The sequence below is a fragment of the Corapipo altera genome, unplaced genomic scaffold (assembly GCF_003945725.1).
Source record: "Corapipo altera isolate COAL_440 unplaced genomic scaffold, ASM394572v1 45, whole genome shotgun sequence".
Taxonomy (NCBI): Eukaryota; Metazoa; Chordata; class Aves; order Passeriformes; family Pipridae; genus Corapipo; species Corapipo altera.
The window spans coordinates 6,082,484-6,106,891 of NW_020884877.1; the positions used below are offsets into that span (position 1 = coordinate 6,082,484).

At 42.3% G+C, this 24,408-nt stretch overlaps 1 protein-coding gene across 1 annotated transcript in view; it reads left to right on the forward strand.

The window, feature by feature from the left end:
* The window catches only part of PLCL1 (phospholipase C like 1 (inactive)), a 195,708-nt gene that overhangs the window by 150,860 nt on the left and 20,440 nt on the right, over positions 1–24,408 (forward strand). The window contains exons 2-5 of the mRNA XM_027636654.1: positions 707–3,178; positions 5,352–5,555; positions 15,822–15,897; positions 19,707–19,816. Coding sequence (XP_027492455.1) covers positions 707–3,178; positions 5,352–5,555; positions 15,822–15,897; positions 19,707–19,816 — 2,862 coding nt within the window. The remainder of the gene's footprint in view (positions 1–706; positions 3,179–5,351; positions 5,556–15,821; positions 15,898–19,706; positions 19,817–24,408) is intronic.

Consider the following 24,408-nt stretch of genomic DNA (forward strand, 5'->3'; position numbering starts at 1 on the left):
GGACCCAGACTCTCCTAGATGTGTATCTCAGGGGTCTGACCCATGACTGTCATTTTGATTCATTTTAGTGTTGCTTCAGATGCCCAAGGTTGCTGAGAAGAGGCAAAACTGAGGCAGGACAGTCATCTGCTGAGCACCAGTTGTCACATGTGTCCCACTGGCATGCTGACTCATCCCAGGCTCCCAACAGGGTTTCAGAGACAACTTCTCCTTCTCCCACATAGTCCGAGACTCTTTGTTCATGCCTTTTAATCCCAGAGTTCCTCCTTTATTTGTGATATCTCTTAAATCCCAGTGGAATCCTCCAAATTTTGGTAATGCAGACCTTAACCAGGTGCTTGAGCTTCCCATCAAACCCATCTTTTCATATAGTTCTGCTCTGAAAATGTACATGACACAACTGGGTACTGCCTCCTCACAGCTGTAGCAAGTTGATGAGATCTGGAAAGCAGTTTAATAGCTACAAATATCACTCATGAAAACTTGCTATCTCTAATGCTGCAGTCAATCAAGTTGCTCTACAGCTCAGAATATTTTATAGCTCAGCATAAATTCAGGGAACTGAATTGTGGGAAGGGATAATATGTTGTGTTTTGAGGTTCAGAAGAACATTATCTTTACATAAATGTATCTTTTCTATTATATATGCACTCATGGAATGACTGAAGAAAAACTAATTTTTTTTTAATATATAATCGTTCTACAGGATCCTTCAAACCAAAAATGTGGAAGAAAGAAAACAGTGTCCTTCAGCAGCATGCCATCAGAGAAGAAAATAAGCAGTGCCAGCGACTGTATCAGCTTTATGCAGGCTGGGTGTGAACTGAAGAAAGTTCGTCCAAATTCCCGGATTTATAACCGTTTTTTTACTCTGGATCCTGACCTGCAGGCTCTTCGTTGGGAGCCTTCCAAGAAGGATCTTGACAAAGCCAAGCTTGATATTTCTGCTATAAAAGAAATCAGACTAGGGAAGAACACAGAAACGTTCAGGAATAATGGACTTGCAGATCAGATTTCTGAGGACTGTGCGCTGTCGGTGATTCATGGTGAGAACTATGAGTCCCTTGACTTGGTTGCCAATTCAGCTGATGTGGCCAATATTTGGGTATCAGGATTAAGGTACTTGGTTTCTCGTAGCAAACAACCCCTGGACTTGATGGAAAGCAGCCATGATACCCCACGGTTTGCCTGGCTAAAAACTGTATTTGATGCAGCAGATGTTGATGGCAATGGCATAATGTTAGAAGATACGTCTGTGGAGCTAATAAAGAAGCTTAACCCCACCTTAAAAGAGTCAAAGATTAGATTAAAATTTAAGGAAATTCAGAAGAGCAAAGAGAAACTAACAACACGAGTAACGAGAGAGGAGTTTTGTGAAGCGTTCAGTGAACTTTGCACAAGACCTGAAGTGTATTTTTTACTTGTGCAGATATCCAAAAACAAAGAGTACCTGGATGCCAATGACCTCATGCTGTTTTTAGAGGCTGAGCAAGGAGTGACCCACATAACAGAAGAAATGTGTCTAGATATTATACGTAGGTATGAGCTTTCTGAAGAAGGGCGGTTGAAAGGTTTTCTTGCAATTGATGGATTTACTCAGTACTTGTTGTCCCCAGAATGTGATATTTTTGACCCAGAGCACAAAAAAATTGTCCAAGACATGACACAGCCTTTGTCACATTACTACATCAATGCATCCCACAATACATATCTAATAGAAGACCAGCTCAGAGGGCCAGCTGATATCAATGGTTATGTCAGGGCTTTAAAGATGAGTTGTCGGAGTATTGAACTAGACGTCTGTGACGGCCCAGATAATGAACCCATTATTTGTAACCGCAACAACATGACATCTCCTCTCGCCTTTCGAAATGTTATTGAGGTAATAAACAAATTGGCCTTCTTTGCTTCAGAATACCCACTTATTCTCTGCTTGGGGAACCATTGCTCCGTGCAACAGCAGAAGGTAGTGGTACAACACATGAAAAGAATCTTTGGAAACAAACTATACACAGAGGCACCTTTATCCTCAGAAGTCTACCTCCCATCACCTGAGAAACTGAAAATGAAGATCATTGTGAAGGGGAAGAAACTGCCCCGCGACCAGGATATATTAGAAGGAGAAGTCACGGATGAAGATGAAGAGGCTGAAATATCCCGAAGACTGTCAGAGGACTTCTCAAGGGAACCAAAGCTGATCTGGCTCTGCAGGGAATTGTCTGATTTGGTGTCCCTATGCAAATCTGTCCAATACAAAGACTTTGAGACATCCATGAAATTTCAAAATTATTGGGAAATGTGCTCCTTCAGTGAGGCAGAAGCCAGTCGGATTGCAAACGAATACCCTGAAGATTTTGTCAACTACAACAAAAAGTTTCTGTCCAGGGTGTACCCGAGTGCAATGAGGATAGACTCCAGTAACTTAAATCCTCAAGATTTTTGGAATTGTGGTTGCCAGATAGTGGCAATGAACTATCAGACCCCGGGGCCCATGATGGACCTACACACTGGTTGGTTCCTACAGAATGGGGGATGTGGGTACGTTCTCAGGCCTTCAGTGATGCGTGATGAAGTGTCTTACTTCAGTGCAAATACCAAGGGTATTGTGCCGGGGGTCTCTCCTCAGGTCCTACATGTCAAAATAATCAGTGGTCAGAATTTTCCAAAGCCCAAGGGTGCATGTGCAAAAGGGGATGTTATAGACCCCTATGTTTGCATAGAAATACATGGTATTCCTGCAGACTGCACCGAACAAAGAACTAAAACTGTTCAACAAAACAGTGATAACCCCATTTTTGATGAAAGCTTTGAGTTCCAGATCAATCTGCCGGAGCTGGCCATGATCCGCTTTGTTGTTTTGGATGATGACTACATTGGGGATGAGTTCATAGGACAGTATACCATCCCTCTGGAGTGCTTACAGCCTGGATACAGGCACATACCGCTGCGGTCTTTTGTTGGTGATATCATGGAGCACGTTACCCTCTTTGTTCACATTGCCATAACCAACCGCAGTGGAGGCGGCAAGGCACAGAAGCGCAGCCTCTCGGTGAGGATAGGGAAGAAAGCAAGGGAGTACACCATGCTGAGGAACACTGGTCTCAAGACTATTGATGACATCTTTAAGCTGGCAGTGCATCCACTGCGAGAGGCTACTGACATGAGAGAAAATATGCAGGTATGATGCTTCCATTGTGTGTGCTGGGGTGTCCTGAATGTGGAAGTGAAGATCGTGGTGTGAGCTGCTTGTAGGACAAGCTTACTGAAGCTGGTGAAGCTTCAGACCCACAGCTGTTGTCAGCCTTTAAGTGGACATTGGAAAGCTGATAGTTACAGGTGTTAATTAATAAGCAAATGTAGGATTAGGCAGAAACATTTTAAAAATCAGTATGTGCTCTCCAAACATATCCTTTATTGGTTGTTTTTTTTCTGAAAAAGCTGAGCTGAAGGTACATTTGTGTCCCCCCACCTCAAGTCTCAAGTACTTCATTTCCTTGTTGGTTCTAGAAAACGTCAGCAAGCTTTTGTTTTGCTAGCTGTGTGAGGGCTGTGCTCTTAGTTTTCTTTGGGTGAGTATAAGAAACAGTCAGTGGATGGTGTCACTAAGGTCTTGTCTACACCACAGAAACCCACTGTGCAAAGAGCAGCATGTTTTCCCGAGTGTGCATTGCCACTGTTTGCCCAAGGGCTGCAGATGTTTGACATAGGCACTGAATGCCACTCAAATTGCAATTTCCTCCCTGCTAAATAGCTGTGTTGTCTTGGCTGGCTGAGTGCCGGCACAGACACCGGTGCCATGTCTTGGCTCAGAGTGTCTCCTGGCACTCTGTCCACCCACCCATGCTGCTCCATGTAGCAGAGCCTGCTGTGGGTGGCAGCATCGGGGCCCAGGTGCCCAGTGCTGTCACAACTGCTCGGGTGAGACCTTCATGGCTGGCAGGAGGTGAAGTGGCAGCGAGGCCAAATGAGAACCAGTCTGCCCAGTGCTCTCTTCCATGGTGGGGGCAACTCTGTGGGTTAATTAAGGGGCAGCTCAATTCAGAGCTTCAGGCACTGCCTAGAAACAAAACTTAGTAGCATTAAACAATGACTTCTCCTTATTAAATAGCTGCAATCAGCTGTAACTATCTCCTTGGTAAAGATACAGAAACAATTCATTTTTTCTTTCTTGAAAACAGGAGAAAAACGCATAGCACTTCATTGACCCCGCTTTTCTGGATGGAGTCTAAAGCAAATGAAATGTTGACAGCTGGAAAAGTTTACAAAATGACATAAGTTTTAAATCACTCTCAAAGGAATAGTCTCAGCATATTTTTAAGAATGGGAAACTCTTCCCAAGCTTTTCTTTCTTTCAGGCCTTGAAAGTAACTAGTTTGAACTGCTGACTCCACCTTCTGTCTGGGTCAGGCACTATATGTGAACTTTATATAGTTCATTTATATATGAAAAAACTCTGACTGTGACTCAGAAACAGCATTAATGTGCCTACCAAGCAAAACTTCAATAAAAAATCATGTTCTGGGGAGTGCTGTGTTAAGACACAGTTTTATATTTAACTGCAAGCTAATGTATTTGATCAATGAGAAAAGCATTGTCTGATGGGTCTTTTTCCACAAGATGTGGGAGGAACATTTGCAAGGTATGGGTTGTTATAGTACTTTTACTTGGGTTTTGTGCATCTTGGTCACTCCTTATATGACTCAGGAAGGGTGGGTGCATGTCAGCTGTACATCCTCTGACTTGATAAATAAATAAATCCTGGCATGTTGGTTTGGTTTGACCTGTATATTCAGTATTGATTTTCTTACATGTGACCTATGAAGGGGAAAGAGTGTTTGTGTTTCTTTATGATGTGGTAATGCAAGGCTGAAAACCAAGTGGTTTTTCCTTCTTGCCTTTCCCATGGGAAATACAAGGTCTGTCAGACTTGTTCTTGCTTGGAGGATGATAATGATGGGAGAATAAGTGATTACAGCATCAAAAGCAATTGGGGTCTAAGCAGTGGGGAAGAGAAATAGCATTTTAGGCTGAAGGTTTAATGTACTGGGGACCAGAGCTTGTCCCTGTTAGGACTGGATTTGCAATGCAATGTAGCTGAAGAGCTGGCAGTTGGGATGCCTGGGTCTGGGGAAAAGCTGGAGGTGGCAGTACTCGTGGGGACAGAGAATGGGGCTAGCAGGGAATTCCTGTGTGGGATGGCATCCATGGGGGCCCCAGGGACAGCAGACAGCAGGATAGCCCTGCCCCGCATCAGAGAGGAGAAATGGCAAGGGCTGACAAGGCACCGGTGGGCAGGGGGAACTGAGTGGCAAGCAGAACATGTGCTAAAGTGTTTCTTTTCCTTCCCTCAGAATGCCATGGTGTCTGTGAAGGAGCTGTGCGGGCTGCCGCCCATCGCGAGCCTGAAGCAGTGCATCCTCACCCTGTCCTCCCGGCTCGTGAGCAGTGACAGCTCGCCCTCCGTCACCCTCTGCATGAAGGACACCTTTCCTTACCTGGAGCCTCTGGGGACCGTGCCCGATGTGCAGAAAAAGGTCCTGGCAGCGTATGACCTGGTAGGCACTTCCCCACTGCTCCCTCTGTGTTTCCCCACTGCTGTGGGTGCGCAGGCTACGCTCGCTGGCTTTCACGTGCCCAGATGTTTCAGTTAAATGACCAAGGCCCTTCACATGACTCGGGCTGTGAAGAAGTTGTCCTTCAATCACTACAATGCCATGCTGGGCTTTTTGTTGCTGTTTCCTTTTTTAAACACGGTTGTGGCTAGCACAGGTTGGCACTTGAAGAGGACTTTGTTTACAAAACTAGGGCAATTCAGCTTGTACTGGTGATTGTTAGTCCTTGTCCTTGAGAAGCAGCAAGATTTGTGCACTGCCCTTGGCTTGCCTCCCCGCAGGAGAGGACAAGGCCATTAGATAGGGAGCTGCAGCATGGGAGTTCCCAGGCAAAGCTGAGCCGTCCCCTTCCCGACACTTTTCAGCAACACTGTTAAGTACTGCCCGTGTCCCTGTCAGACCAAGTGTTGCTCTTGGGGAGGGCATGGCAAAGTTGCAAGGGAAGTTTAAAGATGCCTGTTTTCTGGCAGGGGGAAGGAGAGGTCAATATGGTACAGGAATACTTTATGCAGATGTAGAGACACAAACTGGCATCATTCCAGATGAGCGCTGCCGCTCGTTGTATGACATATGTCACTTCTGCGGGTGACTGAGCAGCAGCTGTGTGTGACTTCCAGCAGCAGAAGTTTCTGTCACATGGTGCCTCTCGGGCCATGACACTGCCCCCTCACTCCCCATCCTTTGTAGATGCTCTGCACAACTGATAGCAAGCTGCAGAGTTTTGCAAAGCCTGACTTAAATATTGCACTCTGGCAACCAGACTAAATCACAACTCTTGTTCAGTGCACAGCAGTTATTTCTGCAGCCTGTGTTATTTCTGCAGCCTGTGTTATTTCTGCAGCCTGTGTTATTTCTGCAGCTTGTGTTCATAAGGAATAAAATGGCGAATAACGTTGGGGATGTCAAATTGCTTCCAGAGAACCTGAAGTGTTGTGAAGAGTGATCACAGCTTTGACCAACCATTCAGTGTGCCAAATCTTGCCTCCTTTTCATCTCGTTTTTTTTACAGTATAACACACTTTTCAAGCGAAAAATAAGCTTGTGGTAAGGAGGGAAACACTGATATTGATTAAAACAGAAATATTAAAAATACCCTGAAATAACCCTTGGGTTCCTTCCAGAGTAGTTTGTATTACTTGAAAGTGATTACGTTATGGTAATAAAATACCAGCTGTAACAATACCAGAACGAGGGTTTGCAAATCCAGTTGATTGCCTTATTTTAGACTGAATTTTTTTGGGGTAGATTTGTTACATGGTGTGATGTCTTTCTGAAAGAGCAAATACCACATAAATAAGAGATTTTTCTGTCTTTAGAGGCCTGCTTAATGGAGTCTTACCAAAATGAATGTGTCACCTCTTATCTTTGTAATTATATACTGAAGAGTACACATGGGACGTTTCAAGGCCTCCTTGTACTTTAGAAACAGTTTTTCAATTTAAATAGGTGAAAGGCCTCTTTTGGATGTAGACAGGAACACTTGTATAACTGTTTTAAGTAATGTTTGTTCTCACATTTGTCTCTGATGGGGGAAAATGTACCTTGAATGTCAAGAGACTGTGCAAACACTAAAACCAGTGAAAGAGAAGGGAGTTCTGCCTTGCCTATGTAAGGATTGATTTGAGTTATAATTCTGGTAATGCCAACAAAATACTTTATTTTTACCTGCTTTGTCTGACTGCAACTGCTTCTTACTTTGCTAAAACTATTTGCTTCTGAAAAAGCAAAAGCCAGATTTAATAAATGTTTTTGCTGCATTTTGAATATTTGCCTTTTGAGACAATGCTAGAGGCAGAATATTGAAATCTATTTAGCCTTTTCGATGTTTAAAAAAATTAACTGTCTCTATCCATCTGGATATTTGAAATCGCAGTGTGGGGAGGGGTTTGCAATTTTAATGTTGATAAGGGGCTCCTCCTTCCTATGTATAGACTTGGTATAATCCAGGGTGTATTCCTTTTTAATATTTATATTTTTTGTGCAAATGAGAGCACAAGGAGATGTTGCTGGAAAGCAATATAAAATATTTTAGCTTATTTATTGATTTATATTCAAGATACACTATGATTCAGCCTTTTATATTGTTGATAAATATGACGTCAAGGAACTGGATCCACAAGTGCTTGCTGCTTGCCTTTAATTCCTCAGAAATGTCTTTTTACTTCAAAGTACTTTTTGAATGAATAGGTCTAAGAGGATTTTTAAATAAAATAAAATCTGTTTATATTGGCCTGTCTCTTGTATGAACGGGCTATACTTCTTAATTCCTTTTACAGTAAAATGGGAAAAAGTTTGACCCTAAATCTCATAGTGGGAGTCTGTAATTATATGTCTGCTCCACTCGCTGGGCTCCACAGCACACGGAGCTTGAGTGCTGGGCAAACCTGTCCTCACCACCTCTGAAAACAATACAAATGTCACATTCTTTAAAAGGTGTGCTTTGAAAATAATTTCTGATAAAAACAGTTCTATGTATTAGAATCTTTTTTCCCCTTAGAGAAAATTGCCAACTGAACTTACCTTTTTCTTTTGTTTTTCCATGGCAAGTATAGACTCTGCCTGTGTGTTTAATGGGGCATAAGCAGGACTGACGGTCCAGGGAAATGGAGGTGCAAATGCTCCGAGACCTGCCACAATGATCTGGAAAACAATTAACTGTCTGTTCCTTGCTGATCAGCCTTTGTCAGCAGGCAGGATAGACAAAGACTGGTTTGTGCAGTTTGTTTGTTTTTTCCTGGGCAATTAATTTTACCATTGTGCACTGCATTAAATATTTTCTTTTGAGAGAGGCCTTATTAGAATAAAATTTAATGTGCTTTGTTTAAGGAACCGGAATGATTTTTCAGGACTCTGTTTATCTCTTTTTATGGATGCACTGCAGTGGTTTAGTGGAACTCTGCTGTTGCCATGTCTCATGTAGGAAGAGGCTTCATTGATGGTGCTGGGTTGTATGGGAGTTTCTGCAGAGGAGGGAAAGGAATAGGATTTACCAAACCCAAGAAAATAAGGTGGAGTGATGACAATACACAGAAAACATTTTTCAAAAGTGTGTCAATGACCAGAAATACAGTTTAGAATGGGTTTTTTTTGACTTAAAACTTTGGTTGATACCACACACAAAGTGTGATGACTGGACTCTGGTCATGTTCACTGGTTCCCACACATACATCGTAGGATAATGTACTGTGTCACTTACAGAGTTGTTCTTCAGAGCTTTCCTTTCCCACAAGGAAGGGCTCTCCCTCTCCCCGTTGTCAGTGGTCACTCAGGTGGCCAGCATGCACACTGTGCTTCACAACCTGTCAAATTAATGCTACTGTTCAGTGATCACACCTAAAAAAGGAGATACTCCATGTGAAGAGAGGGGATGGGGCCCAGCTGGACCTGGCAGATGGTTGAATTATTCATTGCAAACAGTTTTCCTGTGAAGTTAGAATTTTTTTTGGTTGAGAATTGTTTGGAAACAGATTGTGATTTCTGTGTCTGCACGATATATTCATGTGCAGATGCAAGCATGCATGAACTCAGGGATGCTTGTGGTCTTTGCTTTTCAGTTATTGGTTCAGCATTATTTTCCCTCCAAGATCAAATGATTAAATCGTTGGAAAATCAAAAGGAATAAACAAGTGATAATAAATTTTCTTGGTTTTACCCAGCCACCCTGCTCATGTGCATGCAGAAATTTTTCTAGAAAATTAAAATAAGATGTTCAAGGATCTTTACAAGTTTTCAAATCATAAATAACAAGAAGTGTAAAAAAAGTTGAACAATGAAGCTATTTGTTATATAATCTCACGTTGACATTAATGTTTTTCTTTTTATCCAAGCCTCTTTACTGGAACTGATCTTACTCTGTTGGAGCAGACAGTTATGGAAGGACAGGGTGTCTATAGGTGCTGTTGGGAGGTGGTAAGATAGTTAAGAATGTTTCAGCCAACACAGGGATGGATTGGGGATTTTTGAGAGGACAGGAAATATCTGTGATGCTGCTGGGAAATAAGTCAATGCATTTAATGGCAGTGTTTTTGTTAACAGGGATATTGGTCCGTGCATGCTCGCAGAAGTCTGCTGAGGCATGCGTGGAGAGGAGCTGCTCTTTGTCTGCTGTTCTTTTCATATTCCATTTTTTGGGGTTTCTTTGTCTTGATGCAGATGTGAAAGCTCTTTATTCCCAAGGAGAAAGTCCTTTTTCTCAGTTTATGTAAATGCAAAATGACTAAATAGATTTTTGTAGCATTTCCACTGAAATTCATACCTCAGCTGGGACAGAGTCATCCCCAAAGGAACATTTTTCACAATTCTCTAAGCAGCTGAGGACAGGGCTATTGCAGAGCAGAGCATCCACTGCCAGGGAAGTGTCATAAGGCACTGACGTCAAACACAGTCCAATACATGGACATTGTCTTGAATTTTTGTTTATTTTAAAGAGTTTTCCGCCCAAAATTGGACATAAACTGGGAAAGGCTGTTTCTTTTTCCATTTCTTATTAAGGAAAGTCTTGTTTCTTTCCTACTTCTTATAATTCTCTTATTTACCCACCACTCTCACAGTTTCTCTCTGATAGCCCAGGTCCCTTAGTAATTTCTAAAACAGAACCTGAAAACAGTCAGATCAGAACTTTTCTTGCAAATTAAAGTTCCAATTGGGTACTTTAGTTACTCTGTTTTAGCACAAGCATATTGAAAGCTGACCTCTCCCCCCTGTTCCTCCATTGCTCCTATTCTGAGCTGGTCTTCATGCACAGGACACATCCTACAACACTCTGACTCTGTATTTCCCCAGAAATATTTGTAACTGAAAACATGAAATTGTAACTTAGGCTGAATTTTATTCAGTTCCTTCTGCAATTTGTGTCAGTAAGGTATTTCAGATGTTTCCAGCTCGTGTTACTGTCCTTGGCAGCTGTTCCTCATACTGGGCTGTTGCAGGAAGAGGCTCAGATACAGAAATCTGGCTTGAAGTGTATCGGGACAGAGACAAGGTGGTGGACAGACCAGTGGACAGTGTTCCTTCCCACGTCCTGGCACCACATGCACATCCTTCTCTTTTTACAAAACTTGCTGGCACATGATTGATTGCCTGGATGTTTCTTGTCCCAAATGTATGCAACAAATATTCAATGCTGAAGGAAATCCAATGCAAATTTTCAGGAGCTCAGTTTCCACTTCAGCTGTTCTTTGAATTGGTTTTATTTTTGTAACCTCTTTTATTTTTGATTGATTGCTTTGGCTTGGGTTTTGTTTGTTTGTTTGTTTTTGTGGTTGGTTGGTTGGTTTGTGCTTTTTGTTATCACAATAGAGGCACAATATAGTACCCCTTACCCAGGAAAAATTCTACACTGTCAGTGAAAGGCATAGAAGATTGTGGCAATGGCCATGAGCAGACACCTAAGAGAAGACTACTTTTTAGTTTGATGTTCAGTCAGTTTCTGTTCTAAACTTTGGAATATTTATGAGAGGATTCCTTAAAATGTCCCTTTTGTATCATTTATCTTCCCAGCAGGAGCAGTGCTTTAATTTGCCACCAGAAGATTTTCCTGTCTTTTTTTCCCTTTTTTGGTGAGACTCTGCTGTGTTAATTTCCTCTTTCCCTTTCACTTTATAGAATAGTTTGTAATGAAAAGAAGAAATTGGTCTTTAGCACAGGAGTTCATTAAAATAAAAAGAAAGAACATTTTTGTTCAGTTTATACTGATCCTATGATTAAACTGCCTTTAATACAAGTAATAAATAACCCTGTTAATTTCATGTGAGTAATATGATGACCTCAGCATTAAGATATATTAAATTTCACTTAAATTTTTTTTAGCTTTGTAATTAACACTTAACAGAAGTGACAAAATAAAACATTGTTCTGTGCATGAAGCAATGGGATTTTAAATTTGATAGTCCTTGCTATATTTAGACACTGAAGTGAGACAGTTCAGTTATATTTTCAGCTTGTGGTCTGTTGCACTTTCTGGGTATCATATACTGGATAAAGAGAGATCTCCTGGGTTTGTGGCAGCTCTTGCTTCCTATGCTTTTGTGAGAATTGAGCATGAATATAACAGGGTGCTTCAGGTAGATGGAGATGAATCAAGTTTATGCGTCTTGCTTTCAGCATTGCATAATAATATTTAAATTCAATTAAATTAAATGAGCTATTTTGCAGAAAAAAAACTAACCTATGTAGATGAGGCCTTGTATTCTTCATTCCCATTAGTTTATTAAATGTGACATTTAGTTCTGGGACCTGTGCCATGTGCATCTTTTGTCAGTCTGAACAGCCCCTTGTTCACTTCTTGTTGTGAGAGTGTTTCTGGTGCTGCAGCCTCTCCAGGAGGGTTAGCACCTCCAGGACTCACAAAAATCTTTGTGTCCATGCTCCCACGGAAACATGACAGCAGTCCCTGAAGCGAGGAGTGGCTGTCCCTGGTCCCCACAGAGCTCTAAGAGGAACCCCATGTCCTCCCTGCGGGTCTCAGCCCTTGGGATGCAGGGCCCAGTACTGAAATTAGCAGGACCCCAGATGATGTCAAGGTATGTAGTGGTTTCTTCCATTCAATCTTCTGCATACTCTTCTGGTCAGCAAGGTAGCTTTTTTAGTCCCTATCCTATAGGGACTGAATTTTTATACCTATATTATTAGATATATTATTGAATATAATTACTGACTATTACACCTACACAATCAGATTTTGTGTGCTTTCACACTTATTTTTGTCCAATTTTTCAGTCTTATAGTTACATTAAGCACATCACTCTGTGAAATTTATCACCTTCTTTCTGACATGGGAAATGCAAGTTGTCTTAAGCAATCCTGCCAGCTTTAGCAGCTGTTAAAAATTTCTTTCCTGAGTCCAAATGGACCCAGATATCAGCATTCATCCTCTAAAGGTTGCTTTTCAGTATATGGAGGTCAATCCCTTGAAGCTCAATGTTCAGGAGTTAACACACTCTGGTGGAACACGAGTTTTCTGAGGGAGCAGGACATCTCTGTCTCTCTGTGAGTCACTCACAGAAGCAAGTTGCTGCTCGGGAGCTGACATTAAACAGCAGCCTGATGGGCTCCAGCCAGATGAAAAAGCTGCCTGCAGTGCTCAGTGCAGGTCTGAGCAGAGTAAAGGTGCATGGAAATTCATGCTGGAAACATCAGAAAGCTTGCTCTCCACTTTTGAGGCAGGTTGGTGGGGTTTGAAACATTACTGGCAAAGCTGAGCTAGAAAATCTCAGGCTGTCATGTGATTTATGGAGTCACCTTCTTGGCAGAAAATCTCACCGCCTTCCGTCTTGTGTTTAGGGCTTCTGGTTTTTGTCACCTACTTTACAAGAAGCAGGTGACATCTCCAAGCAGGGTTTGGGATGGGGCGACAGCTGGAAAAGCAAGGGATGATTCAGACTGGGAAACCATGGACTCACTTCACAACCAGTGACAAGAAATAACTGTATCCAAATGCCATGACCCTATGCTATAACTTTATTCCTGGATGGGAGTTACTTGCCTGTTGTACTCTTGTCTATATGATTCAGTCTCTGGTCCTTCACAGTGACCACCCAGGCTTTGTCCTTGCACTAGCCTATTGTTATGATTTTTTATGGCAGCATTGGGAAGCAGGATCTTGTGCCCACTGAAACTGCACATGGAGCTCTTGCTGGGAGCGGAGTCTGGCCTGTCATGTAGAGATACCGGGTCCTGCACGCTGTATTATCACAGGTGATGAAGATATCATAGGCCAGCCAAAATCATATATAATAATTGGCCCAGGGTGTATTTTTTCTACCTAGTGCATTATTTCTTAGAGGAATGTGTGAGAGGAGGTGCCAGTTGGTCGCTAAGGCTGTCCCCTAACACCAGTCACCAAGCTGAGGAATTCTGAAACCACTTTTAGGATTTGTCATGGGACAAAAGTTACAAAAGCTGCTTATTTTTGTGAAGATTACTGCTGAGCAGGAAGACAGGAACAGGTTAAATTCTGCTGTATGATCTGGTTTTAATTGTTTGTTCTTGCTGAGCTGAGAGCAGTGAGACTTTGATGTCAGCATCAAAGGAGTGAAGGGCTGCTCTACCTACTCTGCAATAAGGGATAATTGACATCCTAGTGCCACTTTTCTGTTAAAAAATGGATATAATACCTTCATGCCTGAGAATCCTAAAACAGGCATGCCAGAAACTCCCAGGAGTGGGTCCAATAGTAGCATGATTCTCAAGCTTGCTTTTTTTGTGTGTGGTAGGATAATTCCTGTGGCCATATATATGTGTGTGTACGTATATATAAAAAACTCTCACAAGTGACATTCTGCTTTAGGGATCTGAGCACAGGAAGGTCTGACACTCTGGATATCCTGTACCAGCTTAGATGCAGTTGACCTCACAGGGCACACCTTGCTGGTGGGTGCAGGCACAGACCCAGTGGGGACCGAAGCCCAGGAGGACAGATACATGGAATACAGCAGCCATGGAGATGCTGGTAACACCTGGCTGGACTGGGCAGTGCCAGCACTGGCTCACAAGCCCGTGTCTGCATGTGCAAGAGATGCATGTTTGGCCTCTGGCTGCCTCTGTAGTGACTTGCAAGTTTTCTGGGGCTCTCACTGTCTTTACTGCTCAGACTAACTTCAGCATTTGCAGTTGCCAGCTGAATGGCTCCTTCAGCACAAAACAACAATGTGCTGTGGTACAAAAAGCCAGAGTGTGAGGAGAAATTGTTGTTTCTTTCTAGATGACAAGTGAAAACATCAAAGAGGAAAAAAATCAACATGATGCATGAACAAGCAAGTAATAAGAATGAAAGGCAAAGGATACTATCAAAAGTAATTTCAATCTTAGGCATATCCACTGGGCATGTTCTGTTAAAAACCAATTTTACACTCTGTAGGTGTATCATGCTTTTTTCACTCTCCTGTGAAGCTGATAATGGATTTTGTTTTCCATGTGTTCTTTATATCAAAGCAAAGACATAGGTACTTTTATTAAATGCAGCCTGTCTTAATGCATTTAATGAGAAATAAGGGTGGCACGAGGAGCAAAATTTGGATCTGAATTTCTCCAGAATTTGGGAGTTTGGGTGTGACAAGTGGAAGGATCTCTCCTCCCCTGTGTCTAATTAAGAAAATGAGTGCTAATTTGCAAGTGTTAATTTAATACTGTTACGCTGTCTTCCACTAAAACCATCGAAACGTACCGGTTGTGTTTTCATGTTTGGTCTGTTTGAAAGTAGGAAGGCTTTTAGCAGTTGCAGCATTTTGGCAAAGCTTTCAGATGGCGGCTTCTGTAATTTCAGGCTGTAACATTAGGCACAGTATTCAGTTTGCTTCATTTCTAATTGGCACCACTCTCATGCTGTTTGGATTTGATTGAGGTTTGTGGTGTACATCCCAGGAGAGGGAGATTATTCTCAGCCACAGTTTGTTATGCAGCATGTTCTTGCTTTCTGTAACAGATGTATGTACCACCAATTTTCTTGCTTGCCTGGGCTTCTGAGGGGTTTTGGAAGCTTGTTTTCATCGAAGGAGATTAGTATTTGCAAGCAGGAAGGCTCAGGAAACTTGTCACATAGTGGACCCTTCATTTGTTTGCTGATAATGGACTGCTCTGGGCAGATGTGTAAGTATGGACATCTCCTAAAACTTCTGAGTAGGCTTGTTGAAACTGCCTCTTTTGGTTTGTTTGGGGTTTTTTTTCCCTTTTCCATTAAACTTCAACAGAAATATTGAGGATAAGGTAAGATTTGGATCTGAATTTCTCCAAAGAGAAAAGGGCATAAAGTTCAGCACAGGCTTAAATACCTCTTGAGATCAACTCTATTCATGACTTGGTAAGATTTTTAATAATCACTTATGTCAAAGACTGTACTTATTTCTCCTTTTGTTTTGCAAAAAGTACTAATTAGAAAGGGCTTAATTTCACATAGAATTAATCTTGTCTGCTAACTTTGCTTTCTTCTGAAATCACTTGTATTTCCTTCATGCTATTTGCAGTGGTGTTTCACTGATATAGAACAGTTGTTCTTTAACTTTTGGAGCAAAACATTTTCTGAGCAACTGACACTTATCTTGATACAGATCTCGGAGCTTTGATAGGAAGAAGGAAGGAAGGATCCAGTCTTCATAGTGTTACTTGCAGAGCAGACCTCCTCCCAAGTTTCAATCTTTGTACTTTTCTGCACTGTAGATGTTGCAGGAGACCCTTGTAATACTGATTTTTTTCCTTTTTTTTTTTTTTTGACAGATGATTCAAGAGAGCAGGGTTCTTATTGAGACGGCAGACATCACTCATGACAAGATTGTTCAGTGCCAGAAAGCAGGTAATCCATCTTTATTGTGCAGTTCTGGATGAAAGATGGGAAACGATATGCCATAATTTACTTACACTTTGTCGCTAATGTGGCATTTGTTCCCTGGTATGTAAGTGAGCATTCCAGTCTTTCCCTGGCATATTCCACCCTCCTGAAGTTCATCTTCCAGTAGCAATGCAGGCGTGGGAAGAGGGAAAAATATTCAGCTTTCACCTTAAAAGCTATTTCTCCATCTGCTCTATAGCTCTGAAATGTCTGACAGCATTTAAATTAGTCAAATGAACTAGAAAGGCATTCAATTAAAAAGAGGGGGTGAGAAGGCATCCTGCCGTTACTGAGTACCATTCTCTACCCCAGCTGTTCCCTTGAACACAGAGGAGGCAAGAGGTTTGGATAACTGTGTTGCCTGCCTTTCCTTTCTTTTGCTGTTTAGGTTTGGTTTACACCTTGTAAACTTGAGCCAATGTAATTCTGTTGTATCACAGTGAATCCGTGTGGCTCTTCATTATGTTTGTCAGGTGTATGGGCACAAACCACTGTAAGTAGGTGTGAAGTAGATCTTACATTGCTGGTGTATTGTACTGATGTCTTTGTCTGAATGAGGGCTCTGCCTAGTATGCATCAGTAGAAGTGGAAGAGGTGGTTTCAGAAGTGGCCACTTGTGTGCTGTCTACTCTGCCACAGGTTCCCACTCCTGTTTCAGGATGGTAGAAATCACCAGATATCTGTGCTTCTCAGTTCGGGTTATTCATGCAAACCTCTCTTCATCACTGTTCAGGATAGCAGACTAGATTTTGAACTGGGAGATGTCTCCTGTAGTTTCCACTCATGCACAAGAATAAGCCCTATTGGAGAAATAAGAGCCCACATTTGGCAGTGGTAATCCTCCACAACTAAATCCATCAGCTTTCATGTGTCAGAAACCATGCTGAATAAATACATGCAGTGTATTTCCATCAGGAGTTTTCATTGCAGAAATTAAATTTATTTTCAGTTGATTTAGTGTACAGCTGTACCTTTCCTAACCTATAACAAGCCTTGAAGGTCAGTAGCGCAAACACTTGTGACTGCATTTAATTTGTATTCTTAGTCCTGGTCTTCTGGTACCACAACAGTCATAAATACTATTGTTTCTGATAGCCATCTTTGGATTTGGCAAGTGATGCAGGCTACAGCCATTTGCTTCTACTAAATGTAAATAATGAATGAAACAGCTGTTTTGCAGTAAATATTTTAATTCCTCTTTTTAATTAGAAGGAATTCAGAAACTGTTTCAACAATAGCATTTAACTGATTTTTGGGTGGAACCTAGTCTTTGCTCTTTAGTCATGCTGGCACCATGGTAGCAAAGGGAGGAGAGGCAAGTGGTGGTTTCTCACTGGATTTCATGGGCTTCATCATTGCCTCATGCCTTGGGTTCTGTTTATCTGCATAAGCAGCATAAGATTCCTCAGCCCAAGGCCTTCATTGTGTGCAGAGGGCTAAGGAATGGGACAGTAATGAGAAGATGCAGGACCAGGAGGGTCTCCCCAGGTGGTGTAATTTCAGAGCAGTACTTTACACCATGCAGGCCCTCAGCAGCATCAGACACCTTTCTGCCCAGCTTGCTCTGTGCACAAAAGAGAAGAACCCACAACACTTGCTTGGGTGCTTTTGGGTGTCTTTGTGAGCAAGGGGCTGGAGATGTGTACAGAGAGCATGATGCAGTACTGTGCCACCACGCTGATGTCCAGAGTTCCATGCAGTTCTCTTCTCCTTCCTTCCCTCTGGAAAAAGACGAATTTTTTCAAGTTTTTCTCTTTGCTGCTGTATCCGCTTGTATTTTCATTTGTTTTGCTTTGTTAGACTTAAAATATTGTTTCTAATTGAGAAGACAGCTGGAGAGATACAAAGTGCTTCTCTGAAGCCTGAGGATTTAGACAGAGGAAAGGATTAGCAGAGAGAATATCCTTCCCTGCTCTCAATTGCCAATTAGTTTGTTGAAAGTGTTACCCAGGCAAATTGTTATATAACATTTTCAATGTAGCAAGATGAAGCACTCAAAATTGACAAGTGTCAGAGGTACAATTGCCTGTGACATAATCCTTCACCTCTCCCCAGTTCTGCTCCCTTTGAACATGTGTTCCCACCAGACCTCTGCTTCACATCGTAGCCTGTTTTGGTCGGGGTACCCTGTGCTTCAGGGTCCTGCCCACTCTCCCAGATGGTTTTTCAGGTGGCTGATTTTGTTGGTTTTTTAAAATGTGCAGGCTCAGCCCAACGCACAGGGGTCAGCAGCAGCTTGGAGGATCGACCTGATAAGTGCTTTCCCTGGTGCTGCTGCCCACAGCCTAACAAATGTTTGTGGCTCCCTCTCTCCGAGGCAGCACTGTCTCCAAGTTAGAGATGGAGAAGTGAGGTCCAGAGGGAGAAATACCTAAAAGGATGCTGCATAAAGGCAGGGCTGCCTGCATGGAGTTAAGATCCCTTAGCCTTCATGTTTTTTCTTCCGGGACAAAGTGAGTCATTCAAAGTTTTTCTTTCACTAATTGAAGTGAAATGATTTGTAATTCAGTTGGCACGGGGCACACCTAAAAGGAAATCTTGCTTAGAGTGCAGTTATTTAGACTGTTTTCCAAACGGTGTACTGCAGGAACTCTCTTATCCTTTACAGGCAAAACCTGTGAGTGGGTGAAGTTTTGGAATATAAACAGTAGAGAAATCTTGCATTGTGTGGGGCTGAACTGCCTCAGTGTTACTGAGCTCCTGGAGTCCCCATAAGGCAAGAAAAAACTTATTGTTAGTCTTCCCGGAGTGCTTTGGGCAAGCTCTGCTGAGTGCAAGCCTGCCTTGGACTGTCCTTCAGCAACCTGCTAAGCAGCCCTTTGCATCTACACCGGGCAGATGTTCTCTCAATAGGCATTTCTTTGATGTAATTTCAGCGAAGCTTGAATTTGTGGGTGACATTTACCTTAAAATGGTAGGGGAGGGAGAGCTATGAAACAACTGGAGATGGAGCTTTGTTTGTTCAGACAGGTTGGGCTTCTGATGCTTTGGGGTGATTTGGTGCCAATTTGGCCTTTGTAAGGTACAAATTAGGGGAACACAAACAGCTCTCTCTCCATTTTGTCTCTCAATCCACACCAGACTCTGAGAAATATTTGCATACACTGTGCAAATCTTGTTAAATTGGTGGGCCAGTTTGATAGTTTAAGGTTTTTAATTCCCCCCCAGATTTCCTGAATTCCTGTATCCAGCAACAGGTTTGCAGGCATTTGACACAGAAAGTAGTAATGAAATGTAACAGGGGTATGTGGTTGGAAGTCTCAGTTTTCTGCACTGCAGGAATCTTGTGATTAGATTTATGTGTTTCTGACATAATTTATCATTGTGAAGTACAAAGGCTTTTCTGTATGACTGCGATTAAGATTAATGAGGAGATGTGCATTGGAGTCTGTATATGCTGTGCTGAACAGGTATCTTCCATGTCTGTCAGAGAGCCTTCCAAGGGGCAAAATCATCTGTGCAAGGAGAGCTGCCAGCCATTGCTGGCATTTTTGCAGCAATGCAGACTGCAGGCAGTGTGAGAGGGAACCAGGCTTGTACCTGTGTGGGACCCCAGCACTGGCAGAGAGTCACATGCAAAGTGGAAGCACAACCCCAAGATTGCACATGACGCTTTTATTCTGGAAGATGCTCTCTCAGGATGGAGTCATAAAAGGAAAGGGAAGCACAGAAAGAGGTTGTAGGAAGTACCAGCTGCAAGACTGAAAATGCTCACAGTGTTTTATGGGGAGGATCAATCATGCATTGGTTAATGGTGCAATCTGTATTTGTAGGAATGGAATTCCATGAAGAGCTTCATAACCTTGGGACAAAGGAAGGTTTGAAAGGAAGAAAATTAAGCAAAGCCATTGAGAGTTTTGCATGGAATATCACAGTGCTGAAGGTAAGCACAGAAAGCACCACCTCATGTCTCCTATTAACCTTATAAGCAAACCTTTGCTCTTTTAGCTCATCTGTTTGTACTGTTTTACTAATACTGAAACAACATGTTCTTTTTTTAATGGGATGTATGAATTACCCTCACTTGTTGATATTTATCAAATATACCTAATTACACCCCTGATTTGGAAGCTGTGGAAGGGAATTTATCTAAGCCTCAACAGAAAAGACAGCTTGCGGTTTGTATGCTCAGGGACCTGGCTTTCTTATCTGTTCTACCCCACTCATTCTGAAAATGATCTGTCTGAGGTCATTATGTCTCATATGCTTGTTTTGTAAAATGAGAACTAGAGCATCTCTTTGGAAAGGGACAGGGCAGGAGGGGCTGTCATGAAAATACATGAGGAACACTGTAGATCCTGCAGGGTTATGTTTCAAAAGTGAAGCGCTGCCCAAACAGCTGAAAAGGGGATTTTCATCCCTCCATCCTGGCTGCACAGTGTCACACCGTGTGGTGTAACTGATACTCACCAGGCTTTAGCTGTTGGTTCAGCATCAATCAACCCTGAATTGTCACAGTAGCTGTATGACTGAGCCTGGGTGAAGACACCCAAGGACAGCCAAAGATGGAAAAAGGAGGGGATCTGGTGCAGCCCCAGCAGAAAGCAAGGAAGAAGGCCTGAGCCAAGCATTCAGGTTGTTAGCATTCAACTCACACCTTCTTTCACAGCCTCATTTCCCACTTTGCTCTGATAGATCACGCTTTAATTTCTCCTTGCTCTGTCTGTGCTGCTCCCTTCCTCCAGCTCCCGTTAAGCAGGTTGCCTTGTCTGACAGCATCTCCCTGCTACCTCCCAGTGCCTTTCCCTTGGCTGGCATCCCAGAGCAAGCATTTGAGAAGGCATTTTTACTAAATTCCTCATCAAATATACCCCTAAATGTAGAGAGCAATGGTGGTAGCAAGGGTAGTAGGAGATGCATACATCAGCACTGTGGTGCTGGAAAGAGCACTAACATATCTTGAGCAGGAGAGGGAAAAAGAACTTGGGAACAGAGGGGCTGAAGGGCAAAAGTGGGTGGGAGAGGCACTGGTAGTAGAGAAGAAGGGTTAGAGAAGACCTGGGTCACCTGTGGTTTCTTGCATACCTTGATGCAACATGAGAGCGAGGAAAGTGAGGAGTGGAATGAGTTTTGGCTCAGTTAATAGGACCTCTGGTGAAAAGGCAACCAGTTCCAACATTATGGAACAGGCTGACCTATTCCACAGAGCACACCAAGACAAGTAGCTGAAGAGAACCAAAAAGAAAAGCACACTAGGCAGTTCTGAACATTATTCTGAATACCTTTAGCTGTGTTAGGTAAAATAAATGCCTTGTGCTCAGAGTCACTCTAGACACAGTTAGTTACTCTGAACTTTTTCAATTTCTAGGTGTTTGTTAAATGAGAAGCTTGCACCTCTAAGGGTGGCCTATGATTAATGAAGGTACAAGTAGGATATCAGAGAAACATTTTCCACGAAAAAGAATTGCTGCCTAGCACATGTTGCAAACATATTGAAGAGCTTTTAAAACATCCAGTCAAGGTCAAGGAATAATTGACTTATTTCATTTCTAAGCCACAACTTCTTTTCTACCTTTCTCACACAATAAAATATTTACAGTTTGTGACAACAGAATGCACATGAAACATCTTTTCATTCTGACTGAAGTCCAACTCAGCAATGACATTAGAAAACTGGGAATGAAGTTGTACCTGTGTCTGACATGAGACCATCAGTCATTTTTCTAATCTGTCCATATTTTTTCTTTCTCCCCCCCTCCTGCCCCCTTTGTAAAGTACTGTTTTTCAGTGACCCTGGCCCTAACAAACCTATTTGCTGGTTACAGCTGCATCTCTTGTTTGGCACTGACTCCCCTCAGTGCTAGTGAGTGCTCCTCGGGAGGATTTGGTGAGAAGACACCAACAACCCTGCCTCACTCAAGCCTTTGGTGTCCCCATATGTCCAGTGGCAGGGTGGACACTGCAAATGTATTTCACTAGATATTGGTATAGTGTTGTAAAAAAGGAAAAAAAATAGCCCCTAACATCTCACAAATGCATCACCTGCTTCACAGTATGTTCAGTGAGTGAATGGCTGATAAGGAAAAGCCTCTTTATGTGCTCAAGGTTGTTGGAGGCAATTACATCATGTGGCAGAAGTCAGTTTGTGTGAGCTGCCCGTGAGCAAAATAGCAGGTATTATGTTGTGCTTGTGCCTGTGAGATGATTAATAGTCTTTTCCTAGGCTCGTGAAGCCAAGGCATATTTAATTAATGTGTTTCTTTATAAAGACTCATTGCAGTAGGTAAACTTTGAATACAAAGAGGAGATGCAATAAGAAATTGCTACTAGCAAAATAATTAAATAGTTACAGAGTGCAAGATTAAAGTGTATTTTATAAAAATCATACATTCTTCATGTTTAAAAATGCCCGGGGGTATTTTAAGAGGTGAATCAAAATAGTATGCCATTTTCTTCCTTAGTTTATATAAATGTAATTTCATATTAGTAATAACCGCAATAAAGACAAACCGTTTGCCAGAAGGTAAAAACGTCAGTAAGAAGATGGATGTTATAACTTGGTGACAGTCTTAACAAGTCAGCTTTGACATGGATGCATATTTTTGAAATATCACATCTTCCTATTTGGTCACGTGCTGTGTAAAATACTGTCAGGCTCACAGTCAGTAATATTGAGAGGCATAACTTAGGGTACACTAGACAGAAGACTCATGTTCTCACAGTGATATTGCAGGAATGGCTATGTTCCCAAATTTAGTCTCACTTTCATGTTTGTTTACATGCAGCACCAACTCTGTGGCTTTGTTTTCCTCTCTGTATTTAATTGAGTTCCTGTAAAATGCAAGGGTAGCAAAAGGAATTTTGTGTTTACCACCTTCATAGAGTGCATGGTGTTATGAACTGTTCATTTCACCCTAACAAGCCTGCAAAGCTGCTCAGTTACCTCAGCTGAGGTAACTGTTCTGGTCTGACCCTCTCTTGTCATAGAAGTTCACAATTCATTTTCATGAGATATTTCTTGTTTTTAAAACAAACCACTATCCATTTCACTGAGCAGAGGCTTTCACGTGGGTGCGTGGGCTCATGCTTGTTTCTCCTCAAATGTTGGTGCTCCTCTTACCTTCCCCTGCTGAGGTCACCTCCTCTCTATACTGTGTAGTTGTTTTTGCAGCAGGCATGGGCTCCTCCTGCCTTCCCTGTGAGGCAGAAGCTGAGAAGCCTCATTAGGGCAGTTCTGACCTTGAGCTGTAATGCTGCACTCAGTGCTGCTGCAGAGCACTAGGTGGCTTTCAGGTCAGGTACACTCACATACCTGTGGGTGATGGGCATACAGAGCCAGCCTGGGTCTGCTCCTGGCCCTCTTGGCACAGGACAGTACCAGCTGCCACCTCTTCTGGGGCTCTTCTGCCCACTCCATCTGCCTCTCCTGTGGGATCTTGTACCACACATTTTCTAGTAACTGAGGCACTCTCAGCATCTGTCACATGTGCAAACCACTGATTCAATGACTGCTTTATGAGTTTTTGAGAATGTTGGGGGGAAAAACAACTTGTAGCCTGCAAAACTACTCTCCTTGCTGAAGCAAAACTGTCACAGACTACCAGGAGGTGTTTACTTGAGCAAAGAAGTTGGGATCTGCCTGAGTCCCAAGAGCCTGCCAAGTAAGTCAAACAAAGTCTGAGTATGTTGACTATGGCTCAGATTTATTGCTCTCACGTGGACATGCTTTGATTGTCTGCAGGCATATTTTCGTGGACTATTTGTACCTTAGTGGGTCAGCACATGCAAACTCTAGAAGCAATACCATTGGGGTACTTGCCTGCATGCTGATGGTAAATACCTGGATAGTTAATATACCAACATACTGACTTATGTATAGACAAAACGTGGGAAGAAAAAGATAAAGTGGCATTTACTGTTTTGGTCTTTTACTGAAAGGGAAGACACCCAAATGTTTGATTTTAGTTGTTGCTCTGAAATGCACATATTTTCTTTAATCTTTTTTTGCTGCCCATGATAAGATTTCTCCTCTGCTGCTGTGTGTTCTGTCTTACTAGGACTCCAACTGTTAGTACATGCTACAAGACATCAAGTGGTTACGTTTTCAGGGATGGTTTCAGCACTCATCCATGAGTGTATCTGTTAATTATGCTGCATTTAAATTAATGCTGATTAGATATATCAAGAGAGAGGTTGCTGAATTCAGAAGGCATACAATTATTTAATTGCTAATGCATTTCACTCTTTGGAGGAGGAATCTACAATTTTATGGTGTCGTTGTGATCAATGTTAGCTCTGGTGTAAGTGACTTTATGCAGCAAAACGGTGCACAAATAGCACTTTTGCAGGATGATGTCCACAAATGACCTCTTTCTTTGCCTCAGTCATTTGTGACAGTCAGCCTTCAGTTGCTTGGGAAACCTGCAGCATCCAGACCTCTCACTTGGGTTGCAGAGCCCCAAATGCACACTTTAAGGCTACTTAAAAGGTAAAAACCAGGTTTCTGAAAGAAGTACATACAAGACTATCTGGCTT